This window comes from Mesoplodon bidens, assembly GCF_964165515.1.
Source record: "Mesoplodon bidens genome assembly, chromosome: 5".
Lineage (NCBI taxonomy): Eukaryota > Metazoa > Chordata > Mammalia > Artiodactyla > Ziphiidae > Mesoplodon > Mesoplodon bidens.
This window is the reverse complement of record NC_138161.1, coordinates 111,883,115-111,899,860: the sequence shown is the minus strand read 5'-3', so window position 1 is coordinate 111,899,860 and position 16,746 is coordinate 111,883,115. Positions and strand designations below refer to the sequence as shown.

The 16,746-nt window shown below is 60.1% G+C and overlaps 1 protein-coding gene across 14 annotated transcripts in view; it reads right to left on the bottom strand.

Moving 5' to 3' along the window:
- Nucleotides 1-724: 724 nt before the first annotated feature.
- The window catches only part of TNK2 (tyrosine kinase non receptor 2), a gene marked incomplete at its 3' end in the record, with an annotated part of 40,279 nt that continues 24,257 nt past the window's right edge, over nucleotides 725-16,746 (bottom strand). For 6 of the 14 annotated variants that reach the window (XM_081234356.1, XM_081234354.1, XM_081234355.1 and 3 more), the window contains 12 exons: nucleotides 15,992-16,213; nucleotides 14,705-14,857; nucleotides 13,927-14,204; nucleotides 12,342-12,468; nucleotides 11,801-11,947; nucleotides 11,624-11,718; nucleotides 7,223-7,417; nucleotides 5,733-5,824; nucleotides 3,064-4,409; nucleotides 2,868-2,963; nucleotides 2,571-2,698; nucleotides 725-1,531 (listed from right to left, as the gene is read on the bottom strand). In XM_081234356.1, the coding sequence (XP_081090482.1) occupies nucleotides 1,525-1,531; nucleotides 2,571-2,698; nucleotides 2,868-2,963; nucleotides 3,064-4,409; nucleotides 5,733-5,824; nucleotides 7,223-7,417; nucleotides 11,624-11,718; nucleotides 11,801-11,947; nucleotides 12,342-12,468; nucleotides 13,927-14,204; nucleotides 14,705-14,857; nucleotides 15,992-16,213 (2,886 nt within the window). Of the gene's footprint in view, nucleotides 1,532-2,566; nucleotides 2,835-2,867; nucleotides 2,964-3,063; nucleotides 4,410-5,067; nucleotides 5,188-5,732; nucleotides 5,825-7,222; nucleotides 7,418-11,623; nucleotides 11,719-11,800; nucleotides 11,948-12,341; nucleotides 12,469-13,926; nucleotides 14,205-14,704; nucleotides 14,874-15,991; nucleotides 16,214-16,746 lie in introns of those variants that run through there. The other 8 variants (XM_081234351.1, XM_081234352.1, XM_081234350.1 and 5 more) reach the window with 6 other exon arrangements.

Here is a 16,746-nt window from a genome sequence, read left to right as displayed (position 1 = left end):
CCACACACACCCTGACTCAGGCGCGCTGCTTCTGCGAACTCATCCTTCAGATTGCCTTGCAAGTAAGTAATAACCCACATTCGCCATTTATTGATGCAATGGCTAGAACTGCAAAGGACTGGAAACAACCAAATATCCCTCCACCAAAAGGGGCCTGGTTAAATATATTATCGTAAAACCATATCCACGCAACCCTAAACAAGAGTTCTTTCAGTAAGGCTATGGAGCTCTTCAAAATAGTGAAAAAAATTAGAAACACACGGGAAACTGATGTTAAAGGCAGCCTCTGGAGAGGGGAGGTGGCAGCTGGGCTGGGGAACTTCACTGTATACTCTTTAGTACCTTCTGAATTTTGAACCACGTGAACTATTAGCTATTCAGAAAAAGAAACTTAAAATACTTATACATATTGGATCCTTCCATGTTATGAAAGTTTCTGGCTTAGCTCCCACCAATGGAGTTACTGTACTCTGTCCTGCAGTATATCCTGCCTCATGGAACATCAGACATAAAACCTAGGGGCTCTGAGTCAGGTGGGGCTCTGCCCACTGTCAGCCGCGGAAAGGGAGAGACCTGTTAGGGTCAACCAGGCCTGCACTTCCCCCCCTCCGTCAACAGGTGGCGCTACAGGGCCTGTGGCCTGGGACAGATGGTAGTGGCTTGGGGAGCCCAGGAGCCTCGGGCTGCTGACCAAGAGGCAAAGAAGCAGGCAGACACAAATAAGTAACATAAAATAGAAACTAACTTTATTTCTCTGGAAGAAGCAGATATTCATAGCTGGGGCAGCAACTTTGGCAAAAGGCTGGTGGGAAAACAAAGAACAGCACAGGGGAAGAGCTGGGTCAAAGAGGAAGCACTGGTGTCCCTCCAGGGCAGCTGCCCCCTTGGTCTCCTTCCAACCCTGGGGCCTTGGGCCCTGGTCCCTGCCAGAGAACGATCTGGCACCCTAGCTCTGCTACCTGAGCCACCTCAGGCTATTTCCAGGCACAAGATCCGAACACCAGCCAAGTCCCATAACATGTCCATGGTGAGGCCACAAGTCACATTCCGTCCGACACCCCAACTGCCGCCAGGGGCTCCCTGGGGAGGGCCCCCGCCCCACGCCCTGGGTGCTGGTCCACCTTTCTGCATGACCAACACATCCTCCCTGCCCGGGGTCAAGCCTGGCTTCCCCGCCGGCAGGGCGTGGCAACACATTTCAGCTACAGGCCCCACCAGGGACTGAAGCCAGAGGCAGGTCAGCCACAGGGCCTGCTGAGGCCGCCCCCAGGCCTGCCTTCAAGAGGCTCCCTCCTGCACCTCGGCTGGGTGCACTGAGAGCTCCGAAGTTGCAGGGACAGCGCTGGGTGAGGGAGGGACAGGCAAGGCGGGGCTCCCAGCCTCCTGCTGCCTTGGCCTCGCTCTGCCACTGGGGGCAGCAGGTGCAGCAGGTCCTCCAGGCCTGGCAGGGCATCTCCCCACCCTCGTCAGATGGACAGGCTCAAGTGATTCCTTCAGGGCAGATCCTCTGGGTCTCCAGACATCTCAGCGCCTAAGGATGGGAAACAACCAGAAAGCCCTTCCATCAACAGGGGTCGGTGCAACAGAGTATGGAATGTCCAGTGTGGGTGGGTGCGAGAGGGACCTCTCAGGGTCAGCCAAATGGATTGAAAACTGGTGGTTCTAGGCACTAATTTTGGAATTTAGCATCCTGGGACGACTTCTTTTATAAACTAAGCATAAGAGACCAGCAGTATCGTGTATTAGAGTAACTGATGCAGATCAGTAAGAATAACCACGAGGTAATGGCCAACGTTCAGCAATGGCATCCCACGGGCCAGACACTTGCTGTGCGGTGCATCCCTCATTAATTCTCCTAACCAGTTCTACGAGGTAGGCACTATCATTTACACACGTTTTACAGATGAGGACCCTGAGAGGTCAGGAAAGGAGCATAAGCTGACGCCACGTGTGTGCAGAAGGCTGGGCTCCAGCTCAAGCTGTCTGCCGCCAGAGGAATCCGACACACCCACCCCGCCAGCGCCCCCCAGGGAAGGATTTCACTTTTTGACTTGATAAAACTTTCATTTGTATGTATTTATACTCTACATCAAGTATGTTATTTATATATCTATATATTGTGTTATATATACACGTACATACATTTTTTGTAGGAAAGTAATGGATTTTTTTTTTGATTAGACATTCCTTTAAAAAGGCATTAAATCTTTGTCACTTTAAACTGAAATAGGAAATGAAGAGGTGAGAGAGATTCGTTTAAACCACTGGATCCTAAGCTGCTGCTCACTGGAGCCCAGCCAGGAAGCAAGCCCCCTGCAACCAGAGAGGCTCCAATTCCTTTTACTCATTAGCTCATTTGAACAAAGCGTCTATGAAGTCTAGATAAACGTGCTTAGGAGAAGCTGTTTTCTCCGAGAACTGTCTGTGTCCTGGGACCGGGACCCCTTTCCCTCCTCCCGCCTGGAGCCCTGTGTCTGGCCGTGTGTGGCTGTGAGCTGTTGGTTTTTCCCAGAGTGACTGCTCCAGGACACCCCAGGGACAGGAAGGTGGCAGGGGCAAGGTCTGCTCACTTGTGGTGGGCTGGGCCACAGGAGCCCAGCAGGTGGCAGCCAGCCTGCTCCAAGTTCCAGTCGAACATCTCCAGCACTTTGTGGCACTCGCCTCGCGGCCGCAGACCCAAACCAAAGAGCTGCTCCACCTGAGGAGCAGAGGGTGGTGCCGTGGGACACACTGGGGCCAAGGGGTGCTGGACCAGGGCGGGACAGAGGAGAGTGAGGGTGGGGGCAGGGAGCGGGAGGGTTGGAGGAGAGCCGCAGAACCAGTCTTCAGGGTCCCTGAAAGCCAGAGTGGGCAGGAGGTGGTGGTACCTTCAGATACTGGGCAGCCCTCTGCACGCTCCAGCTGTGGCTCTGCAGGGCCGCCTGGCACTCCTCTGTGGTCACCCCATGCACCATGGCCTGCAGCTGGGCACACCCACCCACCTGTCAGCACCACTCGGGCCCCTTCCTCTGGGTCCCTCGGGCCCCTGCCCCTCCTCACCCTGTAGCCAGGCCCACTACTCACCATCTGGATCTTGTCTGCTGGCCGTCCAGCCTCTGGCCCGTCCCCGGGGCAGCCCCTCTGTGGCAGCCGAGCAGTGGCCCTCAGGGCTGGCGGCTGCGCCCCTGAGTTGCTGGTGTTGGTGGAGAAGCTAGCCTTGGGGTCTGGGGCAGCCTGAGGCATTGGTCGAACGGTGGCAGTGGGGGCAGCAGGAGCTGGGATGCCGGGAGGGGGCAGCAGCAGGGGCACAGGCATGGGGGCCGGCTCCTCGGGGCTCCGGGTCTCACGCAGGAAGCGCTGGTAGCGCTCCAGGTAGGGTGGGCGCTCAGGCAGCAGGTAGTAGTGGGTGCTGCTGACCTTCTTGCCATCGCGGACGATGGGTAAGATGCAGGGGCCAGCCCGGGGGCCAGGTGCCTGGATCACCTGGGGTGTGGCATACTTGGGGTCTGAGGCGAAGCTCTGGGTGGTGGGCATGGTCTTCCCAGGTGAGCTGGAGAGCCGGGGTGGCAGCGGGGAGCTGCCGCGTGGCACCAAGGGGCTGGGGGTCCTGGAGCCTTGTGGGGACAGGGGCTCCCGGGGTGGTACCCGGGGAGGGGAGGCAGGTCCAGGCCACCGCCCCATCTCCTCCTCGCCCGAGGGGGCTGGAGACAGCTCCCCACGTGGGCGCGTGGGCCTTGGGGGGATGGGCACACGGGGGGGAACCTGGGGCTTGTCGTCGCCCACCGGGCTTGGCGAGGAGACCAGAGAGCCGGCCGGGACCTGTAGCTGCCGCATGCACTCCTGCTGCAGCGCCTGGAAGATCTCTGCGGTCTGGGCTGAGTTGGGCGGCTTGCCCCCACCCTGAGGCGGGAGGAACAGGTTGTCCTCCAGGGGAGGGAAGAGCCGCGCCGGCTCGGGCACAAAGGCGTAATTGGTCTCGCCCTGGCTGGGCCCAGCAGAGACACCTGCACTCACTAGGGTGCTGTTGATGGAGCAGACCTCAAAGTCATCCTCATCCTGGGCCACGTCATCGTAGGCAGGAGGCGGGGGCAGCGGGCGCGCATCCCAGTCCACCACCGGCGTGGGATGCAGGGGCCGGGGCAGGGCCCGCGAGGGGCTCTGCGGCGGGGTCTTGTCCAGCAAGGAGCAGGCATCCATGGCCAGCTGCGCCAGTGAGGGAGCACAGGGCCGTGGGGCCGGGACCACGGGCTCCTCACCGAAGTCGATGAGCGTGACCTCACCGCTCCCGCGACCCGCTTTGGTGCCCGGCACCCGGGCCGAGGGCTTTGCGAGCCACAGCCCACGGGGCAGTCCTGGCTTCCGCAGGCCCAGCCTCTTGAAGTCGCTGGACAGGGGGTCTTGGTCCTCACTCACAGGGTCGTAGGTTGGTTCTGCGATGGAAGGTAGACCCCAACAGGGAGGCAGTGTCAGGCAGGCCGATGGGAAAGATGGGGTGTGGGGAAGACAGCCCACCAACTCCTCACTCCCAATTCCCCCAGAGGTCAGCCCTCAGCCGCCAGAATTCTCTGTGCACCCAGACCCCATTCAACAGGGGGGCGGAACCTGTGCCCGTGGTTGGCAGCCCGCTATGGGGCCTGGCGAGCCCCTCCCTCCATTTCAGCTAGAGCAAGAACACCCCACACCTGCCTGCCTCTGACACCCCTCCATCAACACAAGACCCCATATACCCCGGCTCCTGAGCCCTGGTTAGTAATCCCTGCCCCACTACGGCACACCATTAGTGCAGGCAGGGGGCTATGGGCAATCTCCCACCATCAAGGACGATAGGAGCTATCCTTAGGGAGGACAGAGCTCCTCACCAACTGGCATGAAGCCCAGACACGGCCTCTGCAGGTCCCCAAGGACGTGAGGCAGGGCCAGGCAATGGCGGACACTGGCAGAGTGGGTGCCAGGACCACACTCTTGTTCCCGAAGCCCAGGCTTCTGGGGGTGGGGGGAGAGGCAGGCATGCCGGGCCAGGTCCGCAGCAAAAGCTCACAGCACACACCCACTTGCCCTCCCACCAGCCGGCCAGCCAGGGCTCTGTACCTTCCAGGAGGAGAGAAATGAGAGGAGAGAGGGGGCGGGGGCGGGGGCCAAGGCACCAAGAGCAGCCCCACTTACTCTGAGTGAAGACGGCAGGCTGAGGAGGGCGAGGTGGAGGCTCCCCTGCGAGAAGGGTCGTGCGGAGAGTAGAGGGGGCAGAACAAGGGAGACAGGACAAGGGAGGGAAGAGAGTCAGACAAGAGGGCGGAGTGGGGGTGGGGGAGAGAGAGAGAGAGACGTGAAGAGGGGCAAGTGAAGGTACACACCCAGCAGCAATGGGAAGCAATGGGAAAACTATGTTCCGGAGCGACAGGCCCTGGGTCCGGGAGACAGAGGAGGCTCCTGGCCAAGATGGAGCCCGTGGGGTAGTTTTGGCAGGAGAGGAGAGCAGGATTAGGGGGAGCGAGGAGAGCCAGGATCTGAGCACGGCGGGAAGGAGGAGGGAGGAGGGAAGCTGAGCGGGCAGGCCAGTGCGGGCCAGACCGAGGATGCCCACCTCGGCGGATACAGCTGCCTCTTGCTGTCCGCCCCACGGCCAGCCGGAGCCAGGGACACAGCTGTCCCCATGCTGCCCTGACCCAGCCGTCCCAGCTCGGGGTGGCCTGAGGAGACAGCATCCCCTCCGGGGCAGCTGACGGACTAGGGGACCAGGGCTTGGGGGCCCTTACTTTTCACCCTGCCCAGATGCTGGGTGGGTCTGGAGGTGCTCAGTTCCACACTCAGCAGGTCGGGAGGGTCCATGGGGTTTCCCAGATACAGTCTGTGGGGAGAGACGCAGGTCAGAGATGGGTAAGGGTGTGGGGCGGCGGCAGTGAGGGCGCCCTGGAGGAGGTGCTGGGCCTGTCTCCTGGGGTCAGGCAGAAGACAGAACCATGTCATCCAAGCCCCTTGCAGGCGCAGGCCTGGAGCCCAGGACTTCTGACCCCCAGTAGCTCCCTTCTGTAGATCTAGCAGGAACAGGGGAGGGTACCATGGAGAGGGGGCAGAGAAAGAACTCCTGACCGTAGGCTGAAAAACCTAGGACTGTAGGAGCTCCAAGGACACCCCAAAAGGGCAGAGCTGGCCCTCTGTAACCCCAAGGCACTCCAACCCATGCCCGGCAGCCACCTGCTGGCACGCTCTCTTCTCTCCTGCCGGGCCCTGAGGTGTCTGGGCCGCACTGCCCCAGCCAGGGTGGACAGGAGGGATCCTTCTGCTCCACTGCCAGGAGGCAGGGCATGGGCCGGGCTACCGCCACGCTCCCAATTCACCTGCAACCCCTGTGCCAACTCTCGGGATCTGGGACGTAGTCACTGGGGCTGATTAAAGCCCAGAGGAATGGGGCTGGGCTGGCCATGGCACGCCAGGAGCAGGACAGAGGGTGCCGGGCCGCCTTCTGGAAGGTGTCTGCCTTCTCTGGCCCCAGCTCTCTCAGGCCCTCGCCTGGCTCCTGTGAGGCAAGAGACAGGCACCCTCCCAGGGCTCAGTGTTCTGGTGTGCGGGGCAGGGGGTGAAGGGCCTGCTGCGCCACGCCCCCGGGGCAGAAGCCTGTCAGAAGTCAGAGGAGAGAGCGCTGCCCGGAAGCCCCGTGGTGCCAGCACAGAGGCTCGGAGGCCCAGCAGGAGGAGCTCCAAGTGGCTCCCTCGGGCGGGGCCCCCAGGAAGTGACTAATTCTCCTGTGTATCCTCCCCAGATGCCCCCCCGATGACCTCATCCTTTCACTTAAAGGAGACTGAACCCCCCTCCCAGGTACAGAGTGAGCAGGCAGGTGGGCACTCTGAAGTTTCCCTGCAGGGAGCTTTTTCTGCACCTTGCGCCCCTGGGCCTGAGCCAGCAGCTCCCATCTCCAGGACTCGGGTACTACAAGCAGGAGGAGGGAAACTGCCACCCAAGTGCTGGGGATCATGAGGAGATTCCCTACTGAACTGCTTCCAAAGGCTGTTCCCAAGTCCATTCTCCTAAAGCCAGTTTGCCAGGGGGGCTTAAGGTGTGGACGGACCCTGGAGGCCTTTGATCCTTTGAAGCTCCAACCCCAGTTCTGCCAACGAGGAAAAGCTTCTGAACAAGAGACCCTTGGCCCACGGCTGTAACTGGGAACTTGGAGGCCTGGAGAGCCTGCATGCCCAGAGAGGGGGCTGCTGGCCCTGGAGCCCCCAGGCGGGACCCTGCCGGTACTCACTCATCGATCCTGTCAGGGAAGCCCCAGCAGTGCCGGGGGTCGCTGTCACCATGTCCTGTGTGAATGAAGCTGTTCTGCAGGGGCTGGCTGATGTCCTGGGCCGACAGGCCGGCCACAGAGGTCACCACGTTGCGAGGGAAGGGCCCCACGCACAGCGTCCGTGTGTTCTGGCCGCGCCACCAGTAATTCTCAGCCCTGTGCAACAGAGGTGACGTGCTGAACACCAGGGCGTGGTGGGACGGGCCCCAGGACTGGGACCCTTTGCACACCAAGCTCTCTTTAGCCGTGGTATCTGACCACCTTGGCAGAAGGGAGCACAAGGGCTAAGTCCCCAGGATCAGAGTAGCCTGCCCCCAGCCCACCTCCTCCCAGCAGCCCCCCAGGACCTGACATTCACCCAGTACAGGGCCTGGTATTTGCACGCAGCCTTACCCTAAGTGCCCTAGGTGGGTCACAGAGCTTTTCCTACAGTTTACAAGTACGGAAACAGGTTCAAACAAGTGACACGACTTGCCTGCAGTTACCAGAAAGAGTACAGCAGATCCAGGATTCAAACCCAGCTGCTACTCCGCGAAGCCAGCGCCCTTCTCCCAGTACCACCTCGCCGCCCTCCTCCCCTGGCAAGGCCTGAAGCCTAGTCGTCTCCTAGCCACCCGACCTCACTCTTCAACCCAGTTCCAGGAGTTCTGAGCTGCCACGGCCCAAGGGGGCTCCACGGCCTTAGGACGGGGCTGGGGCCAAGCCCTCCTACCAGAGTCCCCGCCCCTCCACGGGGTGGGAGCGCCTGGGGCGACCCCCACTATCACATCGCCACTCGACACGCCTCCAGTGCCTTCCACCACCTCCTGCCAGGACCGTGGGACCCCCCACTCTGTCCCCCATCCACCTCCGTGGCAGGAGAGCTCCACGCTGGTCTTAAACCAGGGGTCCAGAAGGGAACCCAGCCTCCCAGCGTGGCTGGGCTAGGGGATCACCAGCCCCTCGCTCGGACCTCAGACACAGAATCTGTTGGCACAGCCTAAGTCCAGGCCTGGGGTGGGGGTGGGAGCCGGGCCAGGTGGGCAAGGAAGGAAAGAGCGCCCCTCTGGACGCTTCCAATGCCCCAAATCCAACAGGCCACGGGGCTCCTGCACCTGCTGGGATCGCGCACACCTGAGGACAGGCACGGACTCTGGGCTAAGGCAGAGGTGGTGACAGCCTCACGCTGCTGCTGCAGCGGACGTGTCTGGCACCAAGCTGCATCCGCTCACTGTCAGCCCCCCACCTGTACGTCCCCTGTCCACAGCAGGAGCATCAAGAAAGGTTTCCTCCAAGCTGCAGCCAGACCACAGGGGTTGGGGGAGGTGGAGGCTGGAAGGAGGCAGTGAGGCCCGAACACCTGGACCCCCCTCCGCGAGGTGATGTGGCCACTGGGCCAGTATGAAAAGAGCCTGTCCCAGAGACCTAATGTTGAACCCCACAAACACAGTAATCCTTGGGGAGCCAAGAGGCGTGGAGGGGGAGGGATGAGAGCCCAGCCTCCCTGTCAGCAAGGCTGCTGACCGGCCACCACAGACACAGCAACCCGGTGATTACCACCCAGCCCCCCTGGGTGGGAAGGGCAGGAAAGGAAGGAAGAAGAGAGGACAACACCCGGGAAGGGACAAAGCCCATCCAAAAACAGCAGGGCCATTCCAAAGAGAGAAACGCCTCCCCTCCCCACCCCACCCCAACCCCCAGGCCGGCTGAGGCCAAGGAGGCAGGGTGGGGAGCCCCTGGCCCCCACACCCCGATGCTGCTCTCACCCAACACCCATGAGCCCCCTGGGTCCCACGTGCCCTTCCACGGAACAGGCTCAGACACCAAGCCCATGGCTGGACGCTGGACTCCGCTCTCCGCACCTCTTCAGAGATGCTCGTTAACTGAGGTGGAGAAGTAGTGCAGAGTGGAACAGACTCGGGTCCAAGGCCAGGTTTACACCGTGATCACGCCCTCCCAGTGGATCCTGAGCAAGACCAGATGGGCAGGAGGTCACTCCCTCCGCTCCTTTCCTTTTGCTAACAGACCCTCACTCGGAAGCCTCCTGTGGACCCACTTCTGAGAGCGAGAGCAAGCCTACCTCTCTTTGTTACAGGCATGGCCAAGGCGAGAGCCAGGCCCAGAAGAAAGGGCTCCCTTTATCACTGCTGGGAGTCCTCACATCAAGTCTCAAAAAAGGAGGTGGGAGGTGAGGGGCAGGAGGCACGACAGCCCTTGCTAGTGGGGGAGGGGAGTTGGGAGTGCAGAGTATGTATAAGAAAGACCCCCTTGGGAATGACATCCCAAGCACAGAAGCATCCTCCTCCCAACGAGGGTCAATTACAACTCCCGAGATGGCCCACGTTACATCACGCTGCCCACTGGTCCCCCCCCTCCAAGGCTCAGTGGGGCGGAGATACCGGCAGCCCAGAGAGGACCAGACCAGCCCTTCCCACCCCGCCTGCTCTGGCCACACCTCCGTTCCCCTTCCAAGAACAGCCCAGAGTCTCCACGGCAACTGGAGGGCACAGTCCCCGCAGCAAAGACAGGCACCTCCAGCAGGATGCTTGACAGCATCCTGGGACAGGCAAGATGTGAAGCAGCACCTGGGAAACACCAGGGCCTGGGTTAAGAACCACCGAAGGCTGCCCCAGCTCTATTGGGGACCAGCCTCTGGAAACATCAGCCCATCATCCCAGTCCTGGCTTAGGTAGCCCAGAAATGGCTGACAAATGTAGCTTAAACATTCTGCTCAAAACACCACCCCACGCACTGTCCCCGGCAGCCCCTGGCCTTGAGGGACAACACACCCCCTTTGCTTCCCCCTCTCCCACCCACCACAGGAAGCAAAGGCTCCAGGGACCAGGCCAGGCCAAGGACCTACACATGGATTTCAAAATCTCTGTCCCCCTTCTCTGGTTTGTGAAAACAGGACATCAAAGTTCTGTCAGCCATCCCAGCCTCCAAAGAAGACCCACTGGAAAAGAGTGGTCATCATCTGTCCCTCACAGTCTAGACAGAGCCTCGCAAGCCTGGCTCACAGGACATCTGCTGTCCTCTCTCTGCCCCCTGCCTGGTACCCCGAGAAGCCCTGAGTCTAAAGAATCAGTCAGAGCCAGGGGCAAGGGTGCTCCAGACTCTGGCTAGGAGACAGCTTCTGCAAGAAGGAACCCCAGTCTAACAGAAGAGCACAGATACGAGACAGCTGAGAGCCAGGCTGCTAAAGGAAGACGGAGAAACAGACCGAGACGCACACGTACAAACCCAGACCCAAAGGGACACCCACGAACAGAGCCCACCCACCCGGAGACACGGAGACAGAGCCAGACAAACAAACACACTCGGGGCACCAAGGAAACAAGGGGGCATTTAAAGCTCTGGTACCACCGACACACAGGCCCACTCCCAAAGCCTCACCGGCTGTCATGCCTCCTGCCCCTCACCTCCCACCTCCTGAGTAGCTCCAGGGACCTGCGGCAGGCACTGTGGTCCAAGTCGGCCGGTGGCCCAGGAGGAAGAACCCAGCAAGCCCACACTGGCAGGCAGTGGCAGTGGAGCCAGCAGCTGGGCCAACCCAAGCCTGTGACGAAAGGGCGGGGCAGGGCCCGCCCACGGTGGCCTTCCAGGAGGAGCGGCTCCCCTCTCCCCTCCTGTTCCCCGCCTCACTCCAGTGGTGACCCAGGGTGCCAGCTCCAGAGACAAACGCCCCAGAAACACACAAAGCCCCTGAGTCACCGGTCCCAAGGACTGGGACCCTTTTCACACCAGGCGGTAGGGGGGCCTCCACAGCAGGCAGGCTTGAACTTTGGGGGCTCCATGTGGGAGACCTGACTCAGGAGAGGCTGCCTGCAGGCAGACACGTGTTGCCAGGTGTGAGGGGGATTGAGGGGGCAGGAATAGAGACCCTGTGAGGGCAGCCTGGGGACAAAATGGCCAGGTGGGAGGCCCAGCAGAGGACGGAGGAGAGCCCTGGGAGGGCAGAGGCTGCCAGGAACAGGCAGGGCTGCTTGGGGCTACTGAAGGGCACCCAGGTGGGAGTCCAGAGTCCTTATCCTGGGAGGACGGGGAAGAGGAGGGGCAGGGGAGGGTAAGAGGAGGAATGTCCCGGAGTCCCAGCTGGGCCCCGAGGCCAGGCTGCTCCACTTCCTACACCCCAGCATAAGGGCAGTGCGGCCCCGACCCACAGAGCCAGCGCTGGAGCCTGGTGGGAAAAGGGTGACAGAGGAGACGCTAGGCAGGGAAACCCCCCTGCGAGCCACCGCACCTGCATACTTAACCCCAAGCACTCAGAAGGACCCAGGCCTGCCCTCCCCTCTTGCTGCAGGAGCCCTGATAGGGGCTGTTGCCATGGGGACCTGAGAGGCAGAACGGCTCGGGGTCCCAGGCCCAACCAGTGCTCCCTACCTGCCCTCAATGACGGTGATGACATCGTTCATCTGGATGTGCAGCTTGTCTGGTTCCTCAAAGTCCTGAAGGGCCCGCATGTCAGTGGGCTGGGCCTGGGGGCAGAGACAGGTCACTAACCACCTCAGGCTGACACCTGCTCGATACCCCTGCCCCCGGGGGCAGATCTGCCCTCACCTCCAGCAGGAAGTCCCTCAGGGCCACAAACGTGGGTCTGTCCTCTGGCTTGTGAGCCCAGCACTGAACCATGACATTGTAGATGTCCTGGGGGCAGTCCTCGGGCCGGGGCAGACGCTCCCCCTCCTTGTCAATCTTATGCAGGATCTGGTGGTGGGGAGGTGCAGTGTGAGGACAAGCAGGGCACCCGGCTCTTCACGGCTCATCTTCCCCCCAGCCCACGGAACAGCTGGAACTGCTGGCCGCCACGCCTGTACCCCAAAGAAGGGCTCTGCCTGCGCCCTGGGCCTCTGACCCTTACCCCTACGTCTGGGGCCTCCAAACGGGGCCGTGGCAAAGGAGGACTGCGAAAAAGCCCAGGCCGGCCTGTTCCTGACCATTGGGGGCCGTGCTCTTTGCTCAGCTACCTGAGGGGGTCAGGCGGGCACTGGAGACAGGGATTCCAACAGGTAGGAGCCAGTTCCAACAGGGCCAGGTTGGGAGACAAGGATCAAATCAACCCCCAGCCACGCTGTGGGGAGGACAGCCCCAGCCCCCTCACCTGACTGCCATTGAGGCCAATCCAGGGCTCCTGGCCATAGGTGAACATCTCCCACAGCGTGACCCCAAACATCCAGGTGTCGCTGGCATGGGAGAAGGTGCGAGTCTTCAGGCTCTCAGGGGCACACCTGGCAGAGGCAGGGGTCAAGCAGAAGGCCTCTCAGAGCACCCCCGCCCCCTGCATCAGCGCCAGTGGACCCCAAATGCTCATGCACAAGTGTGCCGTTGCCCCGCGTGCCCGGGTTCACAGTAGGTACTGGGGGCGCAGTGTGAAGTTAAGGACTTCTTAACTACGGGGTGCACAGACTTGGACAAAATTGTCTCTGCTCAGGTCTTTTTTTTCCACGCGCGGCCTGGGGTGGGGAGAGGAGGACGTTCCCATGTCAGGGAAAGGAAGGTCAGCAGCTCCAGAAGGGGCAAAAAGTGGGGTGGGATAAGATCTCAGGCTGTTTTCTAATTGTGGTGGGAGGATGACAATTTCCAGACTTGGGGCAGGATCCTAGGATTTAGGTCATTTCAGCAGGAAAGTGTGGGTGGGAAATCTGGATAGGGCCTGGGGAAGAACCAAAATGGGTGGGAACAGTCACAGTGGCTTTCCTCATCCCACACGCTCTCTGGGGCTCCCTCTTGGGTGAGGAAGAAAAATGGCACTGCAGGGAAGCTAACAAAGGGTATTCATTCCAGGGTGGACTGAGGCACGGGGAGTGAGGAGGAAGCTGCCCTCGATGGAGAATCAGAGATATCTCATGGGACTGGAGAGCTGGCCCTGCCACTCAAAGGGGGTGGGACCCAGGGAAAGTCACCCAAGAGCTCTAAGCCCCACGGTCCTCATCTGTGAAATGGGAATAACAATAATCTGCTCACTTCACAGGGTTGTTATAAGAGGGCTGCATAAAAAAAGGTGACCTTATAATTTCCCATTCAAACCAGGACGCTTGAGCATGAAAGGAGGTGCTATTAATTACTCCAGGACATCAGGCATAATCCAGGATGTGTGATCATCCTAGATATAAAGTCAGTAATTAATGAGGGGTGAGTGTACATCCTGGATTAGAAGGGTTTTCTGGCAACCAGAACTGGACCAACTCCTCCCACCCCAAAGCAAGGAGACGACACTCCTTCAGGAGCCTCTGACAGCAGAGGATCATGATGGTCTCAGCACACGATAAGCTCACACGGGGTCCAGGGCAGGGCCAGGTGCCACCCCAGTGTGCAGGTGAACATCCCTCATCAGTCTACAAGGCCCTGCCTGCCCCCAGCTCTACCTGGGACATACTTACCAGCCAGTCTCTGCCTGGCTAACTTCTCCTGGTATTTCAGGAGCTTAATACTGGGTCTTCCAGGAAGCCTTAATGTGTCCCACAGCACTTATCCCTGTGCATCCTAGCACCTGGCACGCGGGCCCCTGAGAATTCCTGGATGGATAAGTGAATGGATGGGCACATAACAAGGGCACCCCGGGCCCAGAAGAGACAAGGGCTGGTGGGTGTATGGAAGGCCCTGGAAGCTCTGAGGCCTGGGCATGTAGGGACCAGGGCGGGGCGGGGCGGTCCAGGCCCCGTGAGCCGGCAGCACCTGCCCCTCACCAGGCAAAGGGCACCTTGCGATGCTCCTGCATGACGTAGTGGTCGTCATTCTGGGGCAGTGCTCGCATCAGTCCGAAGTCCCCGATCTTGACCAGGTCACGGGTGGCCAACAGCAGATTGCGGGCAGCCAGGTCACGGTGAATAAAGCGCTTGGACTCCAGGTAGCCCATGCCCTCAGCCACCTGCACAGCGTAGCGGCTCAGGGTACCCAGGAGGAAGTGGCCCTGGTGCTTGCGCAGCCGGTCCAACAACGATCCCAGAGGCGCCAGCTCTGTCACCTGAGGCCACGGAGGAGGAGGGAGGAATAAGCATGGCTGAGCCCTGCCCCTCCCTCAGCCCCTCCCCTCAAGGCCTGCCAGAGCCACGCTCCATGCTCCTTCCTGGCCTGTCCTCCAGGGACCTCTAGGAGTCCTACAGCTTCCCAAGCCTCTCCCCTCTAGGGAACGTGGGAAACTGAGACCCAGAAGAGCAACCCAAAGAGGCTCAGGTTAGCAATGCCAAAAACTAAACTCTGGGACCGGCCCCTCCCGTGGGTGCAACCCTCTACTGGTGAACACAAGCCAAATCCAGAGAGATGGAAGTGAGCTCCAGCGGACACCAGGGTCAGTCAGTACCGGGGTAGGCCTGTGAGCCCCTTTGCCACATCAGGTGGGGCATCAAAGCAGGATCTGGAGGACCTCCGACCTTCATCAGGATGGAGGGAGTAACCACAGCACAGGCAGGAGGTGAGGGGCACAGGGCCCTCCCTGCCGCCATCCCTTCTGCCCACAGTGCTCACCATCTTCATGGGTGGCGTGAGCACCACACCGTAGAGGCGAATGAGGTTTCGGTGGTCAAGCGAGTGCATGGCATTGACCTCCCGGATGAAGTCATCCATGGCCTCTGGCTGGCTCAGCACATCAGGCTTCAGGCACTTCACAGCCACACTCACCTGGCCAGAGTGGGGACTGCAGAGAGTCAGGACAGGCCCCAGCCTCCACACTCCGGGCCAGCCTGCTCCCCCCTCCAGTCTCAGACCTGCTCATCGGGCGGGTGAGCATGTCCCAGGTGCCTGTGGCCTGGCAAGGGGAGGGCAGCTGACCCCAACAGCCATGAGCCAGGCCTCTGCTTCCTGCGGGAGTGCCCAGGTTAAGTGGCAACCGCAAGGTAAGAGATGACCGGTACAATGATGGAATATTAAAATGTTATGATAAAAAATGTTTTTGGTGTAGAAGGAAAATGCTTTAAATATAATGCCATAAAACGAATCTGTGGTGACAGAAATCAGAAGAGTGGCTTCCCTTGAAGGGAGGTGATACTCAGTGGAAGAGGCATGAGGGAGCCTTCTTGGGTGACAGAGATGTTCTACACCAGTGGTCCCCAACCTTTTTGGCCCCAGGGACGGGTTCGTGGAAGACGGTTTTTCCACAGACTGGGATGGGGGGTGCTGGATATGAGGGTTCAGGCGGTAATGCGAGCGATGGGGGGCGGCAGATGAAGCTCGCTCACTCGCCCGCCACTCACCTCCTGTTGTGCGGCCCGGTTCCTAACAGGCAGCGGACCGGTCCCGGTCCACGGCCCAGGGGTTGGGGACCCCTATTCTACATCACAATCTGGGCAGTGGTCACACGGGCCCATGCATATGTGAAAAGTCACTGAGCCGTACACTCAAGAACTGTATGCTTTACTGCACACACGCTATCTTTCCTTCTGGGGAAAATTTTTTAGATACAATACTAAGATGAAAGGGCAAGCGTTAAAAAGTTGTATCTAAAATTTGTATCTTAAAGAAATTCAACAAAATATCTGAAGGGGAAAAAAGGTGTAAATGCTAACTCCACTTCCTCTGAGTGGTGGGATTACAGGCTTTTTTTTTTTTTTCTTATTTTTAAGTCTCTAAACTTTTATGATAATTAGTTTTATAATTGAAAAAAGGAACATGTGTCTAGTTAACCCTGAGCACGGACTCCAGGGTGAGCCACTTTGGACCTGTCCCCAGCCCCCTTCACATCCCAGCAAAGGGGACAGATCCGCCTTAGAGGGCAGAGCAGGGCCTGCCACGCCCCGCAGGACCCAGAGAACTCACCTTCTTCCCCGAGGGGGCGTCCCACTCGCCCCTGCGCACCACGCCAAAAGAGCCATCTCCCAGCTTCTCAAAGAGATGCAGGTCCTTCTCCCCAATGAGGCAGGTGAGGCTCTGCAGGGACCCCTCCGTTGCTGGGCCTCCGGGGGTGGGTGAGGTCTTCCGGAAGGTGCTCTGAGAGTGATGAGGGGGGAACTCAGCCTCCAGCCGCTTTCCACTGAACACCTGTTTGAAGGCAGCCAGGGGCCAGATGGAACCCTGAGGCCCCAGAGCCAGTCATTCAGTCCTGCCCCACTGCGTCCTTGGTGAGGCCGCCAGACAGGTCGTGGCTTTGCCCAACTTCTGGGGGGCGGCCTGGCTGGAGGCCCACGCCCCCTCCTGACTACACCTCCAAACGGGAACCCACGGCCTCAGTGTGGCCTCGGGCTACGTGCCAGAAACGGGCTGCCAGGCATGTAGCCTGCGGCAGCTGCAGTCCCACACCCAGCTGCGGGGTCAGGGATAGCCCAAAGCCCGGCACCACCTCTGCCCCCCTTCCTGCTCTGTACCCCTACCCAGCACAGACTCCAGCCCCTCACCCGAGCAGATGGGTAGGAGCCCGAGGGGCCCTCACAAACACCTCCTGTCCATTTTTAGCCCTGGCCCCGTCTCTGGGTTGCCCATTTGGCGCTGTCTGTCTCCACCCTCCCCAGGGAGTCGGCTGCTCTTCATCCTGCCCGGGGAGAGGATAATTTGAGCCTGAGGTTGGACCGTGAGTG